The sequence below is a fragment of the Geotrypetes seraphini genome, chromosome 6 (assembly GCF_902459505.1).
Source record: "Geotrypetes seraphini chromosome 6, aGeoSer1.1, whole genome shotgun sequence".
NCBI lineage: Eukaryota > Metazoa > Chordata > Amphibia > Gymnophiona > Dermophiidae > Geotrypetes > Geotrypetes seraphini.
In genome coordinates, this window is record NC_047089.1 from 44,060,805 (window position 1) to 44,082,704 (window position 21,900).

Here is a 21,900-nt window from a genome sequence, read left to right on the forward strand (position 1 = left end):
CCAATAGTGTGAGCAGCTATGTTAACTGCACCAATGCCCATTGGGATTAAAGGGTTTGGGGGCTTTTGCAGCACAGCTTTGTGGGGGAGGGGGTAAAGAATTACCTTGTTTTCATTTAGTTCACTGAAATACCAAAGAATAGGAAAATAGGGATTCTGAAGTAGTATAAATGCACTGATCAATTTTTTTTTTGGCTTCTGTTAATGTTTTTTTCAGATTTAAATAAATGTCTGTCGTAGCTAGAATATATACGTTCACAATAATGCATCTACCTTTTTTTTTCTTTGCAGGGCCAGGAGGTGGTCTTTTTGAACACTCTGTAGAGACACCATTTGTCAATGCTGAGGATTTTCAGCAGCTGAGGTAAGTACTTTAAGCAACAATAAAACAAACATCACATAAGAATGTGATTCTTATCCCAAATGTGAACATCACAGTTTTCAAGCCATATTTAGAGAAGGAGTGATTGTTTGATATTCAGTGACCTTTCTGCTACAGAAGAATAGCTAAGTTCCTTCAAAAGAACTGCAGTGGTCTCTGGCTGAGACTGGAGAAAATGTTTACTGTTCAAGAATTTCAAGATTACTCTACAACATGACCTGTATTAAAGGGTGGCAAGAAAGTTTACAGTGTATTAAAATTTGGTATACTGACAGGCTTACTCAGACCGTGGCGGTTTCATAATTTAAAAACGTGGTCTAATACAGTCATACACTACATTTAAACAAATGTCTTAGGGCAAATCCTTCTATATCCATGGAAACCTGCACACCAAATGCATTCACGAAGAAATGAGCTTTCAGTAAAACTTTATGTTTCTTTTAAGAACTTTCTGCACAAATAGCAGTAGAAGATTATTCCACAACACAGGCACAAGCCAAAAGAAAGAACTTTAACAGGTCAATTCCAGCCATGCTGTAGAAGGAGTAAGAATTACAACCCTATGATCTGAAAATGATCTCGAGGCTCTTCCTGGCACACAGGTTAATTCTACTGAGGCAAAATATGACAGAATATTGTCATAATGAGCTCTGTGACAAAAAACGAAGCAGTTTAAACAAAATCCTGTATTGAATAGGAACCAATAGAAATGAATGAGCTAAGGAGTGTGATCATATTTACGTGTCTTAACCAAAAAAACTCACATCTACGTTCTGTAACATTTGAAGTCTTTTAAAATTACTGTTGTTATTAACTAATATAATACTTGAGTAACAAGTAAAAGTATCATAATTACTTTGAATGCCACTAGACCAGGTCTTCACTTTTTCATACCGATCCCTGAAAAAACCCATCTTAAAGGACACAATTAGACCTAGTAACCTTCTCCTCTAAAGAACAAATCCACCCCAAGATTATTTGGGAGCTTGCCACCTGGTCTGACTCCCTATGGTCAGACCACAGACTATGCAATTTCCAACTTAACTGGCAAGCAAAACACCTACCCAATCCAAAGATAGCAAAAAGGTCTAAGAAGGTAATATCCACAAGAGGCTTAATAAACCCCGTGGAGTTCTGGTCCCATTATGACATCTCTTCCAACCCGGACCCCAACTCATTTACGGCTGTCTCCTGGACCAACACGAGCACTCAGATCCTAAACAAAATGGCTCCCATGAAAACAAGGAAAATGAGAAACAAAAATCTGGACGGCTGGTTTGATGCCGAACTGGGATCAGTGAAACAAGAACTTCAAAAACTTGAAAGACTATGGCTGAAATACAGTGATAGTAAAGAAAGAGCCAACTGGAGATCAAAATTAAAAGAATACAAAAAACTTATAACCACCAAACATGCCAACTTTTATGCCCTAAAAATTGGCTCCCCTAAACCCGACATCAAATACCTTTTCAAAATAGTCGTCAACCTTTACGACATTCAGACCCTAACTCGTCCTACCTTAGATTCTCCACCACCGGCCAATACCCTGGCCAAGTTTTTCAACAGCAAAATCTCCAATCTGAGATCGACCCTATCGGCCGTCCCAAACAACCATCTGAATTACCCAGTTGCTCAGTTCTATGACGAACCTAGGGCTGATCTATACTGGAACAATTTTACCATCCCCACCTGGCAACAATTCTGCAAGTTTTACTCAAGATGCACCAATTCCAACTGCAAACTAGACTGTTGCCCACCAAATGTAATGAAAGTTGCCCCGGTCACCTTCAAAGCCAAGCTACACACTTGGATCTCCTCCCTTCTAAAGTCCGGCACCTTTCCGGAGGACTTAGGCCAGATCCTAATCACTCCAATTGTAAAAAAAACCCAAAGAATCTATCAGCCTTACATCTAACTACAGACCCATTGCGAACATTCCCCTCTTTACAAAGTTGATGGAAGGTCTGGTCAACCAAGATTTAGTAACCTACCTGGACAAATTCAACATTCTAAAAGATAACCAGTCAGGTTTCCGTTCCGGTCACAGCACGGAAACTGTTATTGCTTCTCTACTAGACTCCCTACATAACCTGTTTAGTCAGGGCACAAGTGCTCTAGTCCTACAACTTGATCTTAGTAGTGCTTTCGACGTAGTTGATCATTCCATTCTTTTGGACTGTTTAGAGTCAATCGGCCTCTCAGGTAACGTGTTAAAATGGTTCCAAGGTTTTCTAAGTAAACGATCTTACCAAGTTTTCAGTGACAATACTCATTCCTTCAGCTGGGTAAACACATGTGGAGTACCACAGGGCTCCCCCCTGTCCCCCCACACTATTCAACATATACCTTGCCGCTCTAGGGAACCTATTGCAAAGTTTGAAAATCAAATTCTACATCTACGCTGACGACATCCCCATAGTCTTTCCCCTAACTAGCCTAACTCCCGAGACAATAAACCACCTGGCATCTATCTTAAAGCAAATCGAACTATGGATGACAGACTTCAAACTGAAACTCAGTACAGATAAAACCAAATTCTTCTTGGCGAGTCTGAACGACAAAATCAAAGATTCATCAATCTCCTTGAATGGTCAAGTCTTTCTTATCACAGATTCCATAAAAATTCTGGGAGTGACCCTAGACCGCAACCTTCCCCTTGAAGCACACACCGACCTACTGGTCAGGAAAGGCTTCTCCACCCTATGGAAATTCAAGAACCATCCGAAAATACCTCATTCCGCTTACTGGTGCAATCCTCCATTCTAAGCTTACTCGATTACTGTAATATCATCTATCTGGGGTCTTTCAAAAAAACCATTCAAAGACTCCGAATCATCCAAAATTCGGCAATACGTCTGATATATGGTCTAAAAAAATGGGAACACATAACCCCCTCCTACCAAAAACTCCACTGGCTACCCTTGGAAGCAAGAATACAGTTCAAGTTTGCCTGTTTCTGTTTCAAATCCATCCTTGGTTTGGCCCCCTTATACTTGGTTCCCCATATAATCTTAGACCGCCCTTCCAGACCAACACGCAAAACCCATCTGTTCAGCTACCCCACCCTAAAAGGCTGCCATTACAAAAGATTCCTGACTAGAACTCTTGCCTTCCAAGCAGGTCAACTAAACGATTGGCTGGGCAACATTATCTCGCACTCCTCATCCTACCTAGACTTCAGGAAATTATTAAAAACTAACCTATTTAACCGTTTTATAACCTAACTCCCCTATGCCCGTCCTCTTGTTCCCAAGGTCTCTTAGCTTCCCCCACCCCCGTCCCCTGCTCATCTTTACATATGGCCCATTATATTTTATTGTACCTGTATTCTGCTTCCCTTTAATTGTATCTTCACTCGCTGATTGTATATTGTACCTATATCCTGTCCCAATATGCGCTGATTGTCCAGCCCTCTTAATTGTATCTTCTTTCGCTGATTGTACCAATTTTCTCTGTTTGTCCAGCCCTTCTTTATTGTAAACCGCTTCGAACTACTACGGCTTTGGCGGTATATAAGAAATAAATTATTATTAATATTTTTATCCCAACAACTTTATTGCTTTATAATTCAATCCACTTTGCTTTTAGTTAAACAAAATTTTGAAAATGACTGTCATTCATGCAAGTGTGCTTGTGAATCACTTTTAAACTATCACAGCTAAAAACTACACTGGCAGAAAGTGGATTGATCACTCTTATTTAAAAGTTCCTTCAAATCTTATTACCTGATATCTTTTGACTTGGTCTATAGTTGTTATCAAGGGAATCTCTTATCTAAAATACTGGACTCTGTATGGTGAAAAATATTTTATCTCCATCGTCGTCATCTTCTATGTTAGAAGCAGTGCAATCTGATTCATCACTTGCATCTTCATCTTCGTTATCATCCTCATGCTGACCAGTGGAGAAGAATTTCACAAAACTGGAATCATTGTCTGTTCTAACAGTTTTTCATATGATGGCAAACTGTTTGAATATGTTTGAGAACTGATGCAAAAACATCAGATGTGTGGGAATCCTTCAGTCTTAGGGCCAAACAAGCAGACTTCCTCTCTAAAGACTGTCAATCCAGTGGACAGTCACCTCAATGTAAAATTTTCCATCGGTTGACCAGAAGTCTGTTGTGGTAGAGACGCATCTGCTCACCAAGCACTGCAACCAGCTGTAGCTTTATCTCCGCTTCAAAGTGACCTAACTTATCACTGTATAAGCTATTCCTTCCCTTCCATAATGCAGAGGATTAAAAAACAGCAGAGTAATTAAAAGAGGCAGAACAATAAAGATATGATTCCTTACTGTCTTTCAATCAAGCATCAATTTAAAAGAGAAAATGTCCATTTGCTGATTATACAAACATCTAACCTGGGACAGATAATTGTGCCTAGTGTTTAAGGATCTATTGCTCCAAATTATAGGAATCTGGGCTCCAATATCATGTCTGGATTAATAAAATCAGTTACAAATTCTAAAGAGATGGGCGCAGAGCAATAACAGAGCACAACCTGCAACTTGGGCATGCACCGTTTGCACAGAGCAATAACAGAGGCACGGAGCACAATCTGCAACTTGGGCATGCACCTTTTGCTGTATACCTGCTGCAAACAGTGAAATTTATAATTACTTCCAGGAGGGCTCGTATACTGCAGTGGTCAGTTGACCACTAGTGTTGTGAGCAATGCACAGATCCATGGATAAACGGTGGAGACTTGCTCTAGGTATCTGTAAAATAGATTAAAGCAGAATGAATGCAACAAGTCAGGCCCCCTGTCTTTTAAAGGGCCAGGTGGGTGCAGGAAAATCCATACCTTACACCCCAGTGCCCCAATCCAACATCCCCACACCCACCCACTTAGTGACCCCAGCACCTACTGGGGGGGAGGCAGGAGTGATTCTTTGGATATTCCTGCCCAACAACTCAGGTCTTCAAAATGGCAACTAAGGTCCCCTGAGTTATTCTTGTGGTGCTACTGCTAGGAGTGATACATTATTTGGCAGCTTGATCCTTTAGCTACTACTAGGGGACTTTAGCCACCATTTTGAAACTGGGAACCTCTGGGTTAAGAGTGCTTTAGAATCACCCTTATTCCTCCCACCTGGGGAGATGGAAGGTTTATTTTTCCCTGCATTCTTCCCCCTCCCCCCTTGCTCAGGAAGGAAAGATAACGCCACTTCAAAGGTAATAGTATCTCTTCATGAATAATACAACTTGTGAGGTTAAACCGAGTAGTTTTATTCATTTTGCATAAAAATGACATACTTTGCAAGCCTTTGCCCTCTTTGCATCTTATTATTTACCATGCATGGTACTAAAAAATCTTGCATTAAGGATAATAATGATTTTTTTCCCCATTAACGCTTATTATTCGAGTTATTCCCTTATTGTAGCTTAGAAACATTCTTTGTACATTAGCTATACTAAGCAGCTAACTTTGGTCAATAAATGAGGAACACCAAGGCTGGGGTTAGGTCAGAGGAAGAAAGTCAGAAGACTGCTGCTGATTTGCAGTGTTATATATCTAACTTGGCTAGCCAAATCTAGCCACAAGAATTAAACCTATTCTTGTTATCCCTAGTCAGGCAAGTTGGATCCTGGAATCAGCAGTCTGCTCCCTCCTACACACAATAAGGTCCTATTGCTCAAAGCTCTGGGGCTATCATATATAATAAAATCCTAGCCGCGCATGCGCACTCTTACCTGTGTGATCTGTGATCCATAGGTCCATGGCCGGCAGGAGTACGCATGCGCGCATACATCACTCCCTCTCTCCGTGAACGCCAGGACTGGCCGGCAGCGCTGGACTCCCTGTTCTCCACCTCTCAAGCTGCGGTGTTGGTTCCTCTCACGAGCCTGCACCAGCGTCTGAGAAGGCTTCCGACGCTGGCGGGGATCGTGAGAGGAGCCACCGCCGGCACTTTTTAACTTTTTTTTAAAAACTTCAGCCGCAGCAGGCCAGCCCACGAGAAGGGAAGAGGGGGCCGAAAAAGAACAGGACTCCAGCTACAGGAACGCAGGCTAGACCACGGGAAGGGAAGGGGGAGGGGCCGAATGGAGCAGGCCAGATCGCGTTAAGAGAAGGGAGGGGCCGAACAGAGCAGGACAGCTCGCGGTAAGAGAAGGGTATGGGGGGTGGGTGGGAGAAAATGCTGCTACTGCTTCACAGGGACCTGGAGGGGAAGGGAAATACCGCTGCAGCTTCTGCAAAGGAAAGTGGGAGGGGGGAGGAGGGAAATGCTGTTGCTGCTGCACAGGGAAATGGGGTGAACATGCTGCTGCACAGGGAAAAGGAGGGAAATAATGACAGACAGACAGTGGGAGGGAGGGAGACAGGAAGAAAGACACAGGGGCAGGGAGGGGGACAGAAAGACAGATAGAGAAAGGGGGCCAGGGAGAAAGAGAGACACAGTGAGAGGGAGAGAGACAGAAAGACAGACAGACATATATTCTAGCACCCGTTAATGTAACGGGCTTAATGACTAGTAATGAAAAATGCCTGCTCCATACTGCAGGAACTGCATCGCAAAATAGTCCTCCAGTGCTTAAAGCTAATGGTACTCAAATTATATGCACACTGTGAGACCAAAAGAAAAGGGAGCAATGCATCTGGTGCATGCACACAAACGTTTCATGGTACAAACAGTTCTTGTGTGCATGAGCCAGACAAACTCCAATGTAAAGCGCATATTGGTGACGTTCTGTGCTTTTTTTTTAAAATATAAGCTCTTCAAATTTTTTTCCTACTTGAAATGCTTATATTTAAGCACAGAAAATAGGTGCCAGTGTGTGCTTTCAACTTTTGGGCTTACTCAGACTCACAGACACTTGTTTTCAATACCGATTCTTAGAGGCTTCTTCTGCTTCCCAAACAAATGAAAAGAAATTCTATTCACACACCCCCCTCCCCCTCCCCATGCTAGTTCTGAGTTCGTGGTGCTTTTCTAGTGGTAAGAGCAGAGTTTATTTATATGCTGTTCTTTGAGCATTGGGAGGGCATACCAAATGACCTCATTAATATCTATTGAACTACATTTAAATACAATTTGCAGTCATCTTTGGCATGCACATTTCCTGTGCTAAAGCCCTTTGAGTATTCTGTACAGATTAATGCTGGCGCTAGTCCAGCATTAATTGGCTCTAATGCTAGCATGATGTTCTTAGCATTGCCCCCCTCCCCCCTCCCAGATTACATACATTTCAGTAGATGGGCAGCTTCAGATCATCACCTTCCTCTTTAAAAGAAAGGAGCCAAACACAACAGTCTCAATAACTTCTCTTTCTCTGACTGTTTTAAAATTGTTCCCAAGAACATCACTCTGCTACCCAATTCTCTTGAGCCCTACCTAAGAAGAGTCTGCTATTCCTGAATCAGCATTATTCTGAAAGTACTTCAAGTCGGAGCAATATTGAATACAAGCAGGAATGAAGTTAGGGGAGGGAACACAGGGCAGCTGCCCTGGACACCACTGCTCCAAGGGGCCTCGTGGACAAGGCATCTCTTCCCTTTATTGAGCCATCTCCCTCCCTCCCCCTCACCTTTTGTGGATGTTTTTCCAAACCAAAGCTTTCTCTCTGAGGGGCCCTGATGCGGTAGCCATTCTCACTAGTTGCACGCGGCTGCTCCAAAGTTTCTTCTCTGACGCAACTTCCTGTTTCCGCCAGATTGCATTAGAGGAGAAGCTTTGGGGCACCCACATGCAACTAGTGAGAACGGCTGCCATGTCAGGGCCCCTCTGAGAGAGAACTTTGGTTTGGAAAAGCGTCTGCGAAGGTGAGGGCAAGGGAAGGAGATGGCGCTACAAGGGGAAGAGGTTTAGGTATATTGTGTGGAGAGACAGATGCTGGATGCAAGGGGTCAGTGAGAGAGTGGAGCAGACACTGGCAGGAAGTGGAGAGGAGAGAGAAAAAACGGCACATGTGGATTGGGGGAAGAGGATAGAGTTAGATAACTCGAAGGAGTGAGGGAAAGAGGTGGCAAGCTGTAGGTAGACACAATGAAGAGGGAAATTGAGGACTCGATAGTAAAAGGGAATTTAATCTAGACAGGCAGAAAATAAATTGAGAAGGAAGACCATGGAAGAAGGGTGAGGAGAGAGCATGGGGAGAGGAGACAGACCCCAGATCGGGGAGGGGGGAAGAAGGAGATGCTAAAATCCATGAGTGAGAGATGGAAGGGAAGCAAATGGGTGCCACACCATGGGGAGAGCAGAGGGAAGAAGATGGATGCAAGATCAATATGGGGGGGAAGGAGAAATGGAAGAGAAGAAGACAGATGCCACACCATGGGGGGAACAGAGGGAATAAGATGGAAGAGGAATAGAAAGCGAGCAGATGCCATATGAAAGAGGCAGAGAGAGGATAGACGGAAGAGAATGAGGAAAAGATGAGGAAAGCAGAAACTAGACAACAAAGGTAGAAACAAATTTTCTATTTTATTTATTTGCCTTACAATAAAGTAGTATTGTAGATGTGTTGATAAACATTTATAAATAGAAAATGGCAATAAGGTGATCCTTTTTATTGGACTAATTTTAATATATTTTTGATTAAAACCCCAACCCCCCTTCCTCAGATCAGGACAGGGATACTGTAACAGCAGTATACTTTGCTGACCTGAAGAAAGAGGTTTTAACCTCTGAAAGCTAATTAAGAAATGTATTAGTCCAATAAAATGGTGGGCACTATATTTTTTCATGTCATGCCCCATTCCTGCTACCCAAATGCAAAATATAAATACCTAAGTTGGTGGGCTTCCCAAAGCCCTGCTGACTGAAGATCTCTTCCTCTAGTTCGACTGCCAGAACTCTTCAAGCTCTGTAGCTGGTGACAGCTCAGAGACACTGCCCTAGCTGCAGAGCTTGAAGATTACTGGCTGCCAGACTGGAGGAGGTTGTCTTCAACTGGCAGGGCTTTGGGATCCCTACTAGCCACAGCAATCCTTGTGTGTTCAATACAGAAAGAAGTGCATATCTGTTTTTATTTTTTCTATGTTGTAATACTTACTGAGTTTAATTTCTTGGTGTTCCCAGTTCAATATCTATTTGTAATCCTTTGGTAAAGGTCTGTCTGTGTTTTGTGTGTAAAGAAAAACACAAACAAAAAATCCAACAGAACTGCAGTGATATGTCCAACAAGGAACAAAGTATAAAACTGCAGGAATAGTGTACAAGACATCAAGTCTTTAATGAACACACATTAAAAATGAACATAAAACAGTTTGTATCCAAAAAGGTTAGAGAACCTGGACCCGACACGGTCCATGTTATAAAGAAACACTCCTTCCTCAGAGGTCCCAAAAAGTGTATCGTGTACTGGGAACCTTATGGATAAGACATCGCTGTCTTAAAAAAACAAAACAAGCTGGGTGAGCTTCTTCGCAGTGCGGGTACAAAAGCGAAAATGTAAAGTAGTCATTTAAAGTTGTTTTATGTGTGGTAGTAATGGGAAGTGGGGATATCGGGGGGAGGGGTATAGAGGGGATCAGGGGCCCCTTCCATAATTTCTGCCCTGGGCCCCAGCATGTCTAAAACTGGCCAAGAATACAAGGCTAGTAGGAAGTAAGGATTTGTCCTATTGCTAGCTTAGAAATGATAGCTTTTCTTCTCACAAATGTGTTTGTATATACTATATACACATACTGTATATACATCAGAGGTACAGGAGGATCAAAATTACTCTCCATCACTTTAAACTAGCAGGTAGGAGGGCAGAGAGATTGGGGATACTATATGGGAACACTTTAATAAAGCAGCAGTTGGGAGGAAGAGGAGTTAAAGGTCCAGGAGCATTGTACTTCAAGACATTGGATTGAAGGAAGAAATCACAGTAGCAGTCCAGAGGCATTTTATGAAAGGAGAATGGCTTGAAGGGATATCTGTAAGACAACTTAGCCAATTAGCATTGATCTTCAGCATCCTCTGGTAGATGCTAGCTAATTTTCAGCTGGTTTTGGCCAGCTGAGTCAGGCGCTTAATGTTAGGCACATATTTTGGAGGTGTCCATCTAGTTAGGTGCCTATCTAAATTGAATAACAAGCTCAATTAAGCTCAGCAATAATTGAAACTTAGGCGCCTATCAAGAAAGAGAGATTCTGTAACAAGGCGCCTCAAAAAATTTAGGCGGCCTTCAAAAAAATAGGCGCTATGCATGTTAGGCGTGGGTGTGGCTTCATGTTAGGTTCCTTGTTACAGAATCGCTGCTCTTAAGTGTGCTTAAGCGCTCGCATGGGCGCCTAACTTTTAGTTGTGCCTAGAGCTGACCTATTTATTGGGCGCCTCCAAAATAGGTATCCAAATAGGTGCCGCTCAGCGCGATTCACTAAACAGCACCCAATTTTACTTGAATCGCACTGAACGGTGCCTATATAGGCGCCTAACTTTTTGGCGCTTCTTATAGAATTTACCCTTAAGTGCTCTTTTGAAAAATAACTCAGTTGTTTCATGTTTGAAAAAATGTGCCTTGCTTAGCTCTCTAAGTTTCTTTCTTTCAGATTGGAGTCTCCTACTCGAACTTTAAGTATGGATGCACCAAGAGGTGTTCGTGTTAACGCTCAAACTGGTAATATTACAGTACTTTCTGAAACAGATATCAACTTGCAGAGCAGTGAAGGAAGGGTAAGCATAATATATCAGAAACTGGTTCTTTTATATTAAAATTTGACGCTATTTGATATTATGAGATTTAAAGTCATTAGGCATCTCAGATTTAGTCACTACTCAGATCAAACTGAATCACTATAGTGCAGTGTCCCCTACACAATAATTCTTTGCCATATGCATTCAATGTTGATACCATCGTTTCCATACTATGATTTCTTCTGAAACCCAATTGTGAGATTTAAAGAATATTAAAATGTTGGAGCTAGCAATCAAGTTGTTCCGTAACATAACCCTCCATGACTTTAACAAATAATGGGATTGATTCCACTGGCTGGAAATTACTGACATCTGAAAGACCAAGTTTTACATTTTTAGGAATTGGTGTCAAAGCAATTCATTCCCTTATTTTGGAAAAATACCATTTCTTAGATGATTGTAATAATTCAATAAAAATTGGAGAAGCTGCCTTAAGTAAATAAGATGATACAGTTCCTCATAGGAGGCTGTTGAACAAACTTGAAGGGCTCAAGTTAGGACCCAAAGTGGTGAACTGGGTTAGAAACTGGCTGTCGGTTAATGGAAGTTGCTCGGAGGAAGGAAAGGTGAGTAGTGGAGTCCCTCAGAGTTCGGTACTGGGGCCAATCCTGTTCAATATGTTTGTGAGTGACATTGCTGAAGGGTTAGAAGGAAAAGTGTGCCTTTTTCCAGATGATACCAAGATTTGTAACAGAGTAGACACCAAAGAGGGAGTGGAAAATATGAAAAAGGATCTGCAAAAGTTAGAGGAATGGTCTAATGCCTGGCAACTAAAATTCAATGCAAAGAAATGCAGAGTAATGCATTTGGGGATTAATAATCGGAAGGAACCGTATATGCTGGGAGGTGAGAAGCTGATATGCACGGACGGGGAGAGGGACCTTGGGGTGATAGGGTCCGAAGATCTAAAGGTGAAAAAACAGTGTGACAAGGCAGTGGCTGCTGCCAGAAGGATGCTGGGCTGTATAAAAAAAGGCGTAGCCAATAGAAGGAAGAAGGTATTGATGCCCCTGTACAGGTCATTGGTAAGACCCCACTTGGAGTATTGTGTTCAGTTTTGGAGACCGTATCTGGCGAAGGACGTAAGAAGACTTGAAGCGGTCCAGAGGAGGGCGACGAAAATGATAGGAGGCTGAGACTGGAAGCCCTGAATATGTATACCCTAGAGGAAAGGAGAGACAGAGGAGATATGATTCAAACGTTCAAATACTTGAAGGGTATTAATGTAGAACATAATCTTTTCCAGAGAAAGGAAAATGGTAAAACCAGAGGACATAATTTGAGGTTGAGGGATAGTAGATTAAAAGGAAATGTTAGGAAATTCTACTTTACGGAGAGGGTGGTGAATGCCTGGAATGCGCTCCCGAGAGAGGTGGTGGAGAGTAAAACTGTGACTACGTTCAAAGAAGCGTGGGATGAACACAGAGGATCTAGAATCAGAAAATAATATTAAAAATTGAACTAAGGCCAATACTGGGCAGACATGCATGGTCTGTGTCTATATATGGCCATTTGGTGGAGGATGGGCTGGGGAGGGCTTCAATGGCCAGGAGGGTATAGATGGGCTGAAGTAGGTTTTAACGGAGATTTCGGCAGTAGGAACCCAAGCACAGTACCTGGTAGAGCTTTGGATTCTTGCCCAGAAATAGCTAAGAAGAAAAAATTTAAATTGAATCAGGTTGGGCAGACTGGATGGACCATTCGGGTCGTTATCTGCCATCATCTACTATGTTACTATGTTAGGTATTCAAACAATAATAGGCTTTGGCATATTTTAAGAAAAAAAAGTTTAGTATCACAAAATTCAACTTAAACTGTGATCAAATTTGATCTGGGGATAGACTGGAACCTAGGCACCTCCAGCTGCGCTAGGGAGACCAAGTTCCTGGATGCTGTAGGCGATTGCTTCCTGGAACAACTTGTCAAGGAAAATACAATTCTGGACTTAATTCTAAATGGACTGCGAGGACTGGCACAAGGTGTAGAAGTAGAAGGGACGCAGGGAAACAGCGATCACAACATGATCCACTTCGACCAGGATGCAGGGGCGAAACATCAGTCCAGAACGACAGCCACGGCACTGAACTTCCGAAAAGGGAATTACGAAGGGATGAGACTCATGGTGGGGAAGAAGATTAAGAAGAGGATAAGCACTGTAAAAACGCTAGAGCAAGCTTGGTCCCTTTTTAAGGACACTGTCACCGAGGTGCAAAATCTATATATACCATGTATCAAGGGATCCAAGAGGAAAAAGAACAAGGAACCGGCATGGCTCACTGTAGAGGTGAAGGAAGTGATCAGAGAAAAGAAAACTTTGTTTAAGGAATCGAAAAGGTCAAGAACGTATGAAAACTGAAATAAGCACAAACATCATCAATGCAGGTGCCATAAGGTGGTAAAAGGGGCCAAAAGAGACTATGAGGAAAAAATAGCCAAGGAGGCAATAAACTTCAAGCCATTCTTTTGATATATTAAGGGGAAATGACCCACGAAGGAAGTGGTGGGACCATTAGATGATCATGGAATAAAGGGAGCGCTAAAGGAGGACAAAGCAATCGCTGACAAACTGAACACATTTTTTGCGTCTGTATTTACCGAAGAGGATATACACAGCATACTGGAACCCATCAGGCTATATGCTGGAAACAAAGACAGGAAACTGACAGGGTTGACGGTCAGTCTACAAGAGGTATACAGGCAGAGCGATAGGCTTAAGAGTGATAAATCCCCGGGACTGGATGGCATCCATCCGAGGGTCATCAAGGAACTGAAAGGGACTATAGCTGAACTGTTTCAACTAATAGCCAATCTGTCGATCAAATCAGGAAAGATTCCGGAAGACTGGAAGGTATTAAATGTTACACCGATCTTCAAAAAGGTTCAAGGGGAGAGCCGGGAAACTACAAATCGGTGAGTCTGACCTTGGTACCGGGAAAGATGGTAGAGGTGCTGATAAAGAACCACATCATTGATCACCTTGATGGACACGGTCTGATGAGGACCAGCCAGCACGGTTTCAGCAAAGGCAGATCTTGTTTGACGAACTTGCTGCACTTAAGAGAGTAAATAGGCATATAGACAAGGGCGACCAGGTCGACATTGTATATCTGGATTTTCAGAAGGCGTTCGACAAGGTTCCCCATGAATGACTACTTTGGAAAATTGCGAGCCATGGAATCAAGGGTGAAATACTCACGTGGATTAGAAACTGGCTGGAGCATAGGAAACAGAGTGGGGGTAAATGGACAATACTTGGACTGGAAGAGTGTCACCAGTGGGGTGCCGCAGGGCTCAGTGCTTGGACCCGTGCTCTTCAACATCTTTATAAATGATCTGGACATTGGTACGATGAGTGAGGTGATTAAATTTGCAGATGATATTAAGTTATTCAGAGTAGTGAAGATACAGGGGAATTGCAAAGATCTGCAATGTGACATAATCAAGCTCAGCAAATGAGGTTCAACATGGATAAGTGTAAAGTCGGTAACAAAAATCTCATGCACAAATACAGGATGTCCAGGGCGGTACTTGGTGAAACCTCCCAGGAAAGAGACTTGGGAGTCCTGATTGACAAGTCGATGAAGCTGGCCGCGCAATGTGTGTCAGCGGCGAAAGGGGCAAACAGAATGCTAGGAATGATAAAGAAGGGGATCACGAACAGATCAGAGAAGGTTATCATGCTGCTGTACTGGGCCATGATGCGCCCTCACCTGGAGTACTGCGTCCAGCACTGGTCACCATACATGAAGAAGGACACGGTACTACTCAAAAGGGTCCAGAGAAGAGCGACTAAAATGGTTAAGGGGCTGGAGGAGTTGCCGTACATTGAGAGATTAGAGAAACTGGGCCTCTTCTCCCTTGAAAAGAGGAGACTGAGAGGGGACGTGATCGAAATATTTAAAATACTGAAGGGAATAGACTTAGTAGATAGACAGATTGTTCACCTTTTCCAAGGTAGGGAGAACGAGCGGGCATTCTCTAAAGTTGAAATGGGATAGATTCTGTACAAACGTAAGGAAGTTCTTCTTCACCCAGAGTGGTAGAAAACTGGAACGCTCCAGATTCAAGACAAAGTTGGACAAGTTCCTGCTAAACTGGAACGTACGCAGGTGAGGCTGGACTCATTTAGAGCACTGGTCTTTGATCTGCAGGCCGCCGTGTGAGCGGACTGCTGGACACGATGGACCACTGGTCTGACCCAGCAACGGCAATTCTTATGTTCTTATGTACTGCTATTCCATCATTTATATTGTTAGAATAATTAAAATCAGCATTAATTGGAGGTAACTTGGCTGTTTTTCAGTTCTAACTCCAGGCGATATGAACTGAATATCCTATAAGAACCGGGGGTCTAGTAAAGAATGTTGAACTCTTTTTACAAAGCAGCGGTAGAGGTTTTTGCCGCAACTCGGCAAGGTAAATGCTCCAATGAGCATCGGAGCATTTACTTTGCCAGCCTACAGTAGAAACCTCTACCCCAGTTTTGTAAAAGCCAGCGATTGTGTTTTGAACTGCTGCTGAAAAGCTCATTCTTAATTTTACCCTGAGTGACCAGGGACTGAAAATTAAAAGACCTCTGCAGGTTAAGTACTGTGTTTGATGGATTTACTTTCTTCTTTGCTGGATTTATGTCCTTAATCCCTCATCTCATGAGGGCTGGTGACAATTCTTGTTACAGTCTGGCATCAGGGACTTGTTAGACTTTAACATTGTCCTCATTGGTGCTGAGGGATCCCCTATGTGGTGTGTTAGGAGACTCCAAGGAAGTGTTCTAGTCTCCATTTGATCTTTGAGATTCCCAATGTAAACTGGGGTATACTCGTATCAATTTTTGTTCCATTCAAACCACATCCATTTCACATCCTTTTAGAGATCCCCTAGATGCAGAGATTTCAATGTATAAAGCATAGATAGCTTTATGAAATCATGTATGTGATCTACTCAAGAAGATAACTGCTGTTTACGTTTAAAGATACTTTAAAAATGACTTCCCAAGATGAAGTTGTCATCTACTGTTAAAGAGGAAAATCATTGCAAGTAAGCAATTTAGGTTCCCTCCTACCCCCCCACCCCCACCCCCTGGTATAGGGCAGTTGCTTTGCTTTATATAATAAGGAATGAATGAGTTGGGTTTTTAAGCTATTATTCAAAGTTTTCATATTAAGAGAAAGGCTTGAAAGAAAAACTAGAAAACCAGCCTGACTCACCTGCTCCTGTAACAATATCCTGACATAGTGAACTCCCTTCCAGTGGAAACTGGCACTTGAAATTTTAGTCAGTAACCTGCACAAACTGACCTTCCTCAAAATTGGTCTTTCCCATTCATCAGTATAAATTCTTCCTGCTCCTTTTTATGGTCTTTCCACGGTAGATAAATCTATTCCTGCAACTGTAAAGTAAAATGTGCAGGGCTAGGGAAGCAAAGGGAGTCTCAATTTCTTGCAGAAAGGCATCATAAAAATTATGGGTGTGAGGCATGAGTGCAGTTTCTCTTGTGCCATTCAGGTAGCTACTGTATTTATCCTAAAAGCACAAACTGACACTGTATGTGGAAACTTGCCTGTCTGTATTTATCCTAAAAGCACAAACTGACAATGTATGTGGAAACTTGCCTGTCTGTATTTCTCTGCTAGCTTTTACATAGGTGGGGGTAAAAACAGGAATGTCTGAGAATTGATGTAACTTTTAGAACGTGCTGAAATCACTTCTGAGTTCATAGCCCAGGCCGAGAGAGCCATTTAAGACCACCCTTTACCAGTTTTTCTGAGGAAAATTTAATAGGGGGTCGATATTTAGCCAGCAGTGCTTAGCATTTTATGACTGCCACCAGTGTTATGCCCAGAAATTCAATGCTGGGCCATGTCTGGGCTTCAGCATTGAATCTCTAGGTTTCCAGAGTTGGCTACACCACAGCTGGCTGTGTAATGTTCAGCACTCAACTGGCTATGGGGCACTGCATAAAGATAGGACTGATTTATGTGCAGGCCTATTTATATGGTGACCTTGGTCAGTTAAGTGCTGAATATTGGCACCTGTGATGAGCAGCTGAAAGTTCTGGAGGTGACTTCTCCTCCCCCCAGGGCTGGGGGCTCCCTGCCAGCCACCGTCACAGAGATGCCCCAGCTCCCTCATTGGTACCTGGGCTCCCCGCCAGCCACTGCCACCTGCTTCCTGGTCTCACCCTGTGGCCTGCTGCTCTGGGTCTGTGGCCTGCTGCTCTGGGTCTGATGCTTGGAGGTCTAATTATGGGGGTGGGGCATTGCCCCCCCCCAAAAAAAAACAAAACAAAACAACAAACACTACTGAATCAGATTCCTCGCAGCCAGTTCCTTGTGCTGAAACAGCCGTGATGAACTGGCCACAATGAAACAACCACGATGAATCATCCTAGACCTGTTATGGTGATATGTATACTCAGCACCCTTATGTGAAGTTCATAGCAGTGGCTGCTCTATACCCCCTATGTGGGCAGTCCATTACAATGATGGCCCCTCCCACATATTTATGGGGTGTAGGAGGGGGTTAGTGACCACTGAGAGAATGTGGGAGGAGTCATTACTTAATCCTTCCAGTGGTTATCTGGTCAGTTTGGGTACCTTTTTAGCATTTAGACACTTCTAAAACAGGTCTAGCTCAGAACGTCTAAGTTTTGTCTAGGATGTCCTGCAAAATGTCACTGCAAAATGTCCATCTAACCCGGACCACAGCCTGTCTAAATACCACCCAAAACATGACTAACACGCCCCTTTATGGGTTTGACATTTTGGAGGGCAAACATCCCACAATACATCTAAGTTCTTTGTTTCAATTATCATAACTTGAATGTGGAACAGAAAAAAATGTCCAAATGCCAATTTTTGGACGCTTTTGTCTTTTGATAATGCTCCTAAAAGCATCCTCATTGGATCACAAAAGAATTTAGTCACTAAAATGTAAACAACAAGATGACGTTAACATAATAAAATAAAAGTTTGAGCAAGAACAATCTTAAATGATGTGAATTTATTAAACATAAATAAAACATAATTTCTTACAGAAAATACTGAACTAATAATTATAAAATATTTCATATTTAGTAAAATGTTGATATTTACTTAATTCATCATAATAAAACCCTTAGCGCGCATGCGCAATTCAAACTCTGTGCCTCCATTCTGGCGTGCCACGCATGCGCCCGTGCCTTCATCAGCTGATTTCCTGCCTTCTGCCTATGCTGCTGGGACTCCTTTTCTTCTCACCCCCAGACCAGCAGCGACAGCAGCCACAGTTTCATCAAGCAGCCGCGGGGTCTTTGCTAGGCGGCCCCCTTTGATGATGCGAGGTGGGCCGGCGTAGCAAAAGCCCTGAGGCTGACTGATGAAACTGCAGCTAAACCTAAACTAAAGCTAGCGAACAGGGGGGAGGTAAAAGGAAGGGAGAAGGGCTACTGCTGGACAGGGGGAACAGGGAAGAAGTAAAAAGAAGGGGGAAGGGGTATTGCTGGACAGGGAGAATGAAAAATGAAGGGAGAAGGGCTACTGCTGGACAGGGGGAGCAGGGAAGGGATAAGGGGTACTGCTGGACAGGGGAAGGAGGTAAAAGGAAGGGAGAAGATGGGGGAGGGAAGGAGGACCAGAGGAGAAGCATGCAGAAAGCCCTGGAAACATATTTAAAAGCACAGAAAAATAAAGTCACCAGACAACAAAGGTAGGGAAAATTATTTTATCAATAATAAGCGCGCATGCACACTTGAACCTCTGTGCCTTCATGCTTCCATGCCTCCGCATGCGCAGTACACCACCGTGCCTTCTGAGAGCGAAAGATGAGGGTGAAGGAAGGGAGAGATGGCCGTGATTGGAAGGTGGGCGTGACCATCTGGAAGGAGAACCGGTCATGTTCTGAGGGAACAGACTGCCTCCGTTTGGGAGTAACAAAGGGGGTCGGGAGAGTCCAGGAGCAGAGGCGAACGATACCGGCCCAGTGAGGGCGAAGCTGACAGAAACAGTCACAGTTTGAGTTAGAGAGCGCGTTTGTGAGGGGGGGAGAGAGAATCCTGATATGAAGGAGCAGAGAGACCGAGGGGGTCGGAATGGACATTTTGACTGGGTTCGCTTGCCCGGGAAGCCAAAGAGGTGGAGTTAAAAGGGAGGAGAGCTGCGATTGGACATCTTGCCTGCATCTCGGGGACGCATCCTATCTACCTCCGCAATTGCCCTAGCTGGAAAACACAAAAAAAGCTGAATCCTCCCTCCCAACCGACTGGAAAGGAAATGAAATCCTTGCAGAGCAGGGGAGAGAGACAGAAAGAAAGACATAAAGACAGCTGGCTGGGAGACAGAAAGAAAGACAGAAAGACAGACAGCGGGCAGGGAGAGAGAGAGAGAAAGACAGCAGGCAGGAAGAGAGAGACAGAAAGAAAGGCAGACATACACCTGGCTAGGAGAGAGACAGAAAGACAGGCAGCGGGCAGGGAGAGAGACAGAAAGACAGGCAGCGGGCAGGGAGAGTGACAGAAAGACAGACAGACAGGGGGCCAGGGAGAGAGACAGAAAGAAAGAAAGGGGGGCAGGGAGAGAGAGAAAGAAAGAAAGAAATGCCTCAGCACCCATTGTGCTAAAAAAGACACACAGAAAGACGGGGGCAGGGAGACAGAAATAAAGAAAGACAGACAGGGGGCCGGGAGAGAGACAGACACACAGAAAGACAGGGGGACAAGGGGGAGAGATAGAAAGAAAGATAGCTGGCTGGGAGAGAGACAGAAAGAAAGACAGACGGGGGGCCAGGGAGAGAGAAAGAAAGAAAGACACACAGAAAGACAGACACACAGAAAGACAGGGGGCAGGGAGAGAGACAGACAGAAAGACAGGGGGCAGGGAGAGAGACAGAAAGAAAGAAAGGGGGGCAGGGAGAGAGAGAAAGAAAGAAATGCCTCAGCGCCCCATTGTGCTAAAAGTCTACACATCTATTCTAGCACCCGTTAATGTAACAGGCTTAAACACTAGTACTCTTATATTCTGCACATATTCCTTAATGGATTACAGCAATACATACATAATCCAGCAAATCTGAAAAGAGAAATCTAAAACACAAGTTTTTGGTCACGCACACAAATGTGCATAAACTAATCAGAAAGACACTTTTTCTAGGTTTTATGAGTGGGTGGGGGATTTTTTTATCTTCATTTTGTGAACTTGAAAATGTTTAGTAGCTCACTTTGGTTGACTTTAGAAGTAAGTCAGAAACCAATCTAATCACTCTCTCTTTTAAATGTTTTTTACAGATTATACTTTTTGCTAAAACCCTGCGACTCCCCTTATTACCTCTGGGGACAAACGGTCATTCTGGCCGCGCTCAAGAACTTTATGAAATTTGTGTTTGTTCGGATGGAAAACTATACATTTCAGCAGCTTATTCGACTTCCACTTGCCATGAAAACAGTCGTCCCTGTCAATCAAGTACCTAAGATGCCGTATATCATCTGGATATGTTGCTATGTTTTATACAGATTTAATAGAAATACAGAACTTTAAACAAAACTTGGTCTGATGATTTCTACACTATATTTTAAACTCAGAAAAACCGCTCCCTCCCCTCCCTTTCAAAGTATGGTTGGTTGGTTTGCTGTTGCTGCATTAAGAGAACAATTGAATTTGAACTGCGAAAGATGTTAGTAACAAAAAAATGATTGGATAAATCTAAGTTTTCAGGGGTTGGTATTCAGAAGCCAGCTATATATTAAGTTTAAGACAAATCATAGATATCTTGTAGAATCATGGAACTATTTCAACATTATTAGACTGAATTTCTAAGCATTAATGTTTCCTGTCACTCCAGTAGATGTAGATTTCTAGTAACTGTTAACATTGAAATTGATTTTCTTATATTAATCTATGGAATATTTGAGAATATAAAGCCAATTCATTCACTTTCTGTAAATGTTCTATGCAATGTTTTGAGGGTTTTGGATTTTTTTTTTTTTGGCAATAACAAACCATAATGATGTGCTTTTATGTGTAATTCATTGCAAACTATTTTGCAAACCTGCCACCTGTCTATTTTCAGTTTGCCATAATATTTATAGAGATTTAAAGGCATAAAGGATAGCAACATTAACTAACTTGTAACTCCCATTTGTTTTTGTCCACTAATTTTCTATAGAAATATAAAAAGTAAATCATAGCAATATAATCATTCTATTTATGTTTAGGGGGTATGTCTGCTAAAGGGCACTGAGCCCTAACGTGTGGGTTTAGCGTGCCCAATATGACTTAACCCAGGACCTGCTGAAGCATTCCGTGTTAGTTTTGCAATTAGCATGCAGTATTTAAAGGATGTAAACTGAAAAACACCATGAACACCTTCTCTCACATCAGGCAGCATTATTGGGTAAAGATCTAGAACAATTGCTTTCGCCCAATGCTTATGAGGAATTCAGGAAGCGCCTAAAAACACATCTGTTCCTGAAATACCTAGACAGCTGACATCTCTTTCTCCTCAATAACGGTTCTCTTGACCTATCAATCACTTGCTTTCACCTCTTTTAAGTTCATTCAATTTGTACCTTCTTTTATTCTTTTGTAAACCGCATGGAACTTCCAGGTACTGCGGTATATAAACTGTTATTATTATTATTTTTTATTTAACACTTTTGGGGCAGTGGCATGTCATGGGGTTGAAGAATCTCGGCGTGTCAGCATATACACATGTCCATAACACAAGAGGCCCCTAGGCCCAGATTCTATAAACAGCGCCATATGGTAGGCAGTAGTAGATGCCCTACTGCCCCCTAACTTAATTGCTTTAATTAGTTTTAATCAGTGGTAATTGATTGCACCATTAAAAAACAGTCATTTCAGAAAAGTAGGCTCTGGAACTGTGTCTTAACCATGGCTCCTAAAGTGAAAGTAGATG

The 21,900-nt window shown here is 42.8% G+C and overlaps 1 protein-coding gene across 7 annotated transcripts in view; it reads left to right on the forward strand.

The window, feature by feature from the left end:
- Positions 1-21,113, forward strand: part of SGCG (sarcoglycan gamma) — a 145,141-nt gene extending 124,028 nt beyond the window's left edge. For all 7 annotated transcript variants that reach the window (XM_033948988.1, XM_033948990.1, XM_033948987.1 and 4 more), the window contains 3 exons: positions 291-363; positions 10,866-10,989; positions 20,270-21,113. In XM_033948988.1, the coding sequence (XP_033804879.1) occupies positions 291-363; positions 10,866-10,989; positions 20,270-20,452 (380 nt within the window). In that variant the 3' untranslated portion in view covers positions 20,453-21,113. The remainder of the gene's footprint in view (positions 1-290; positions 364-10,865; positions 10,990-20,269) is intronic.
- The last annotated feature ends 787 nt before the right edge of the window (positions 21,114-21,900 follow it).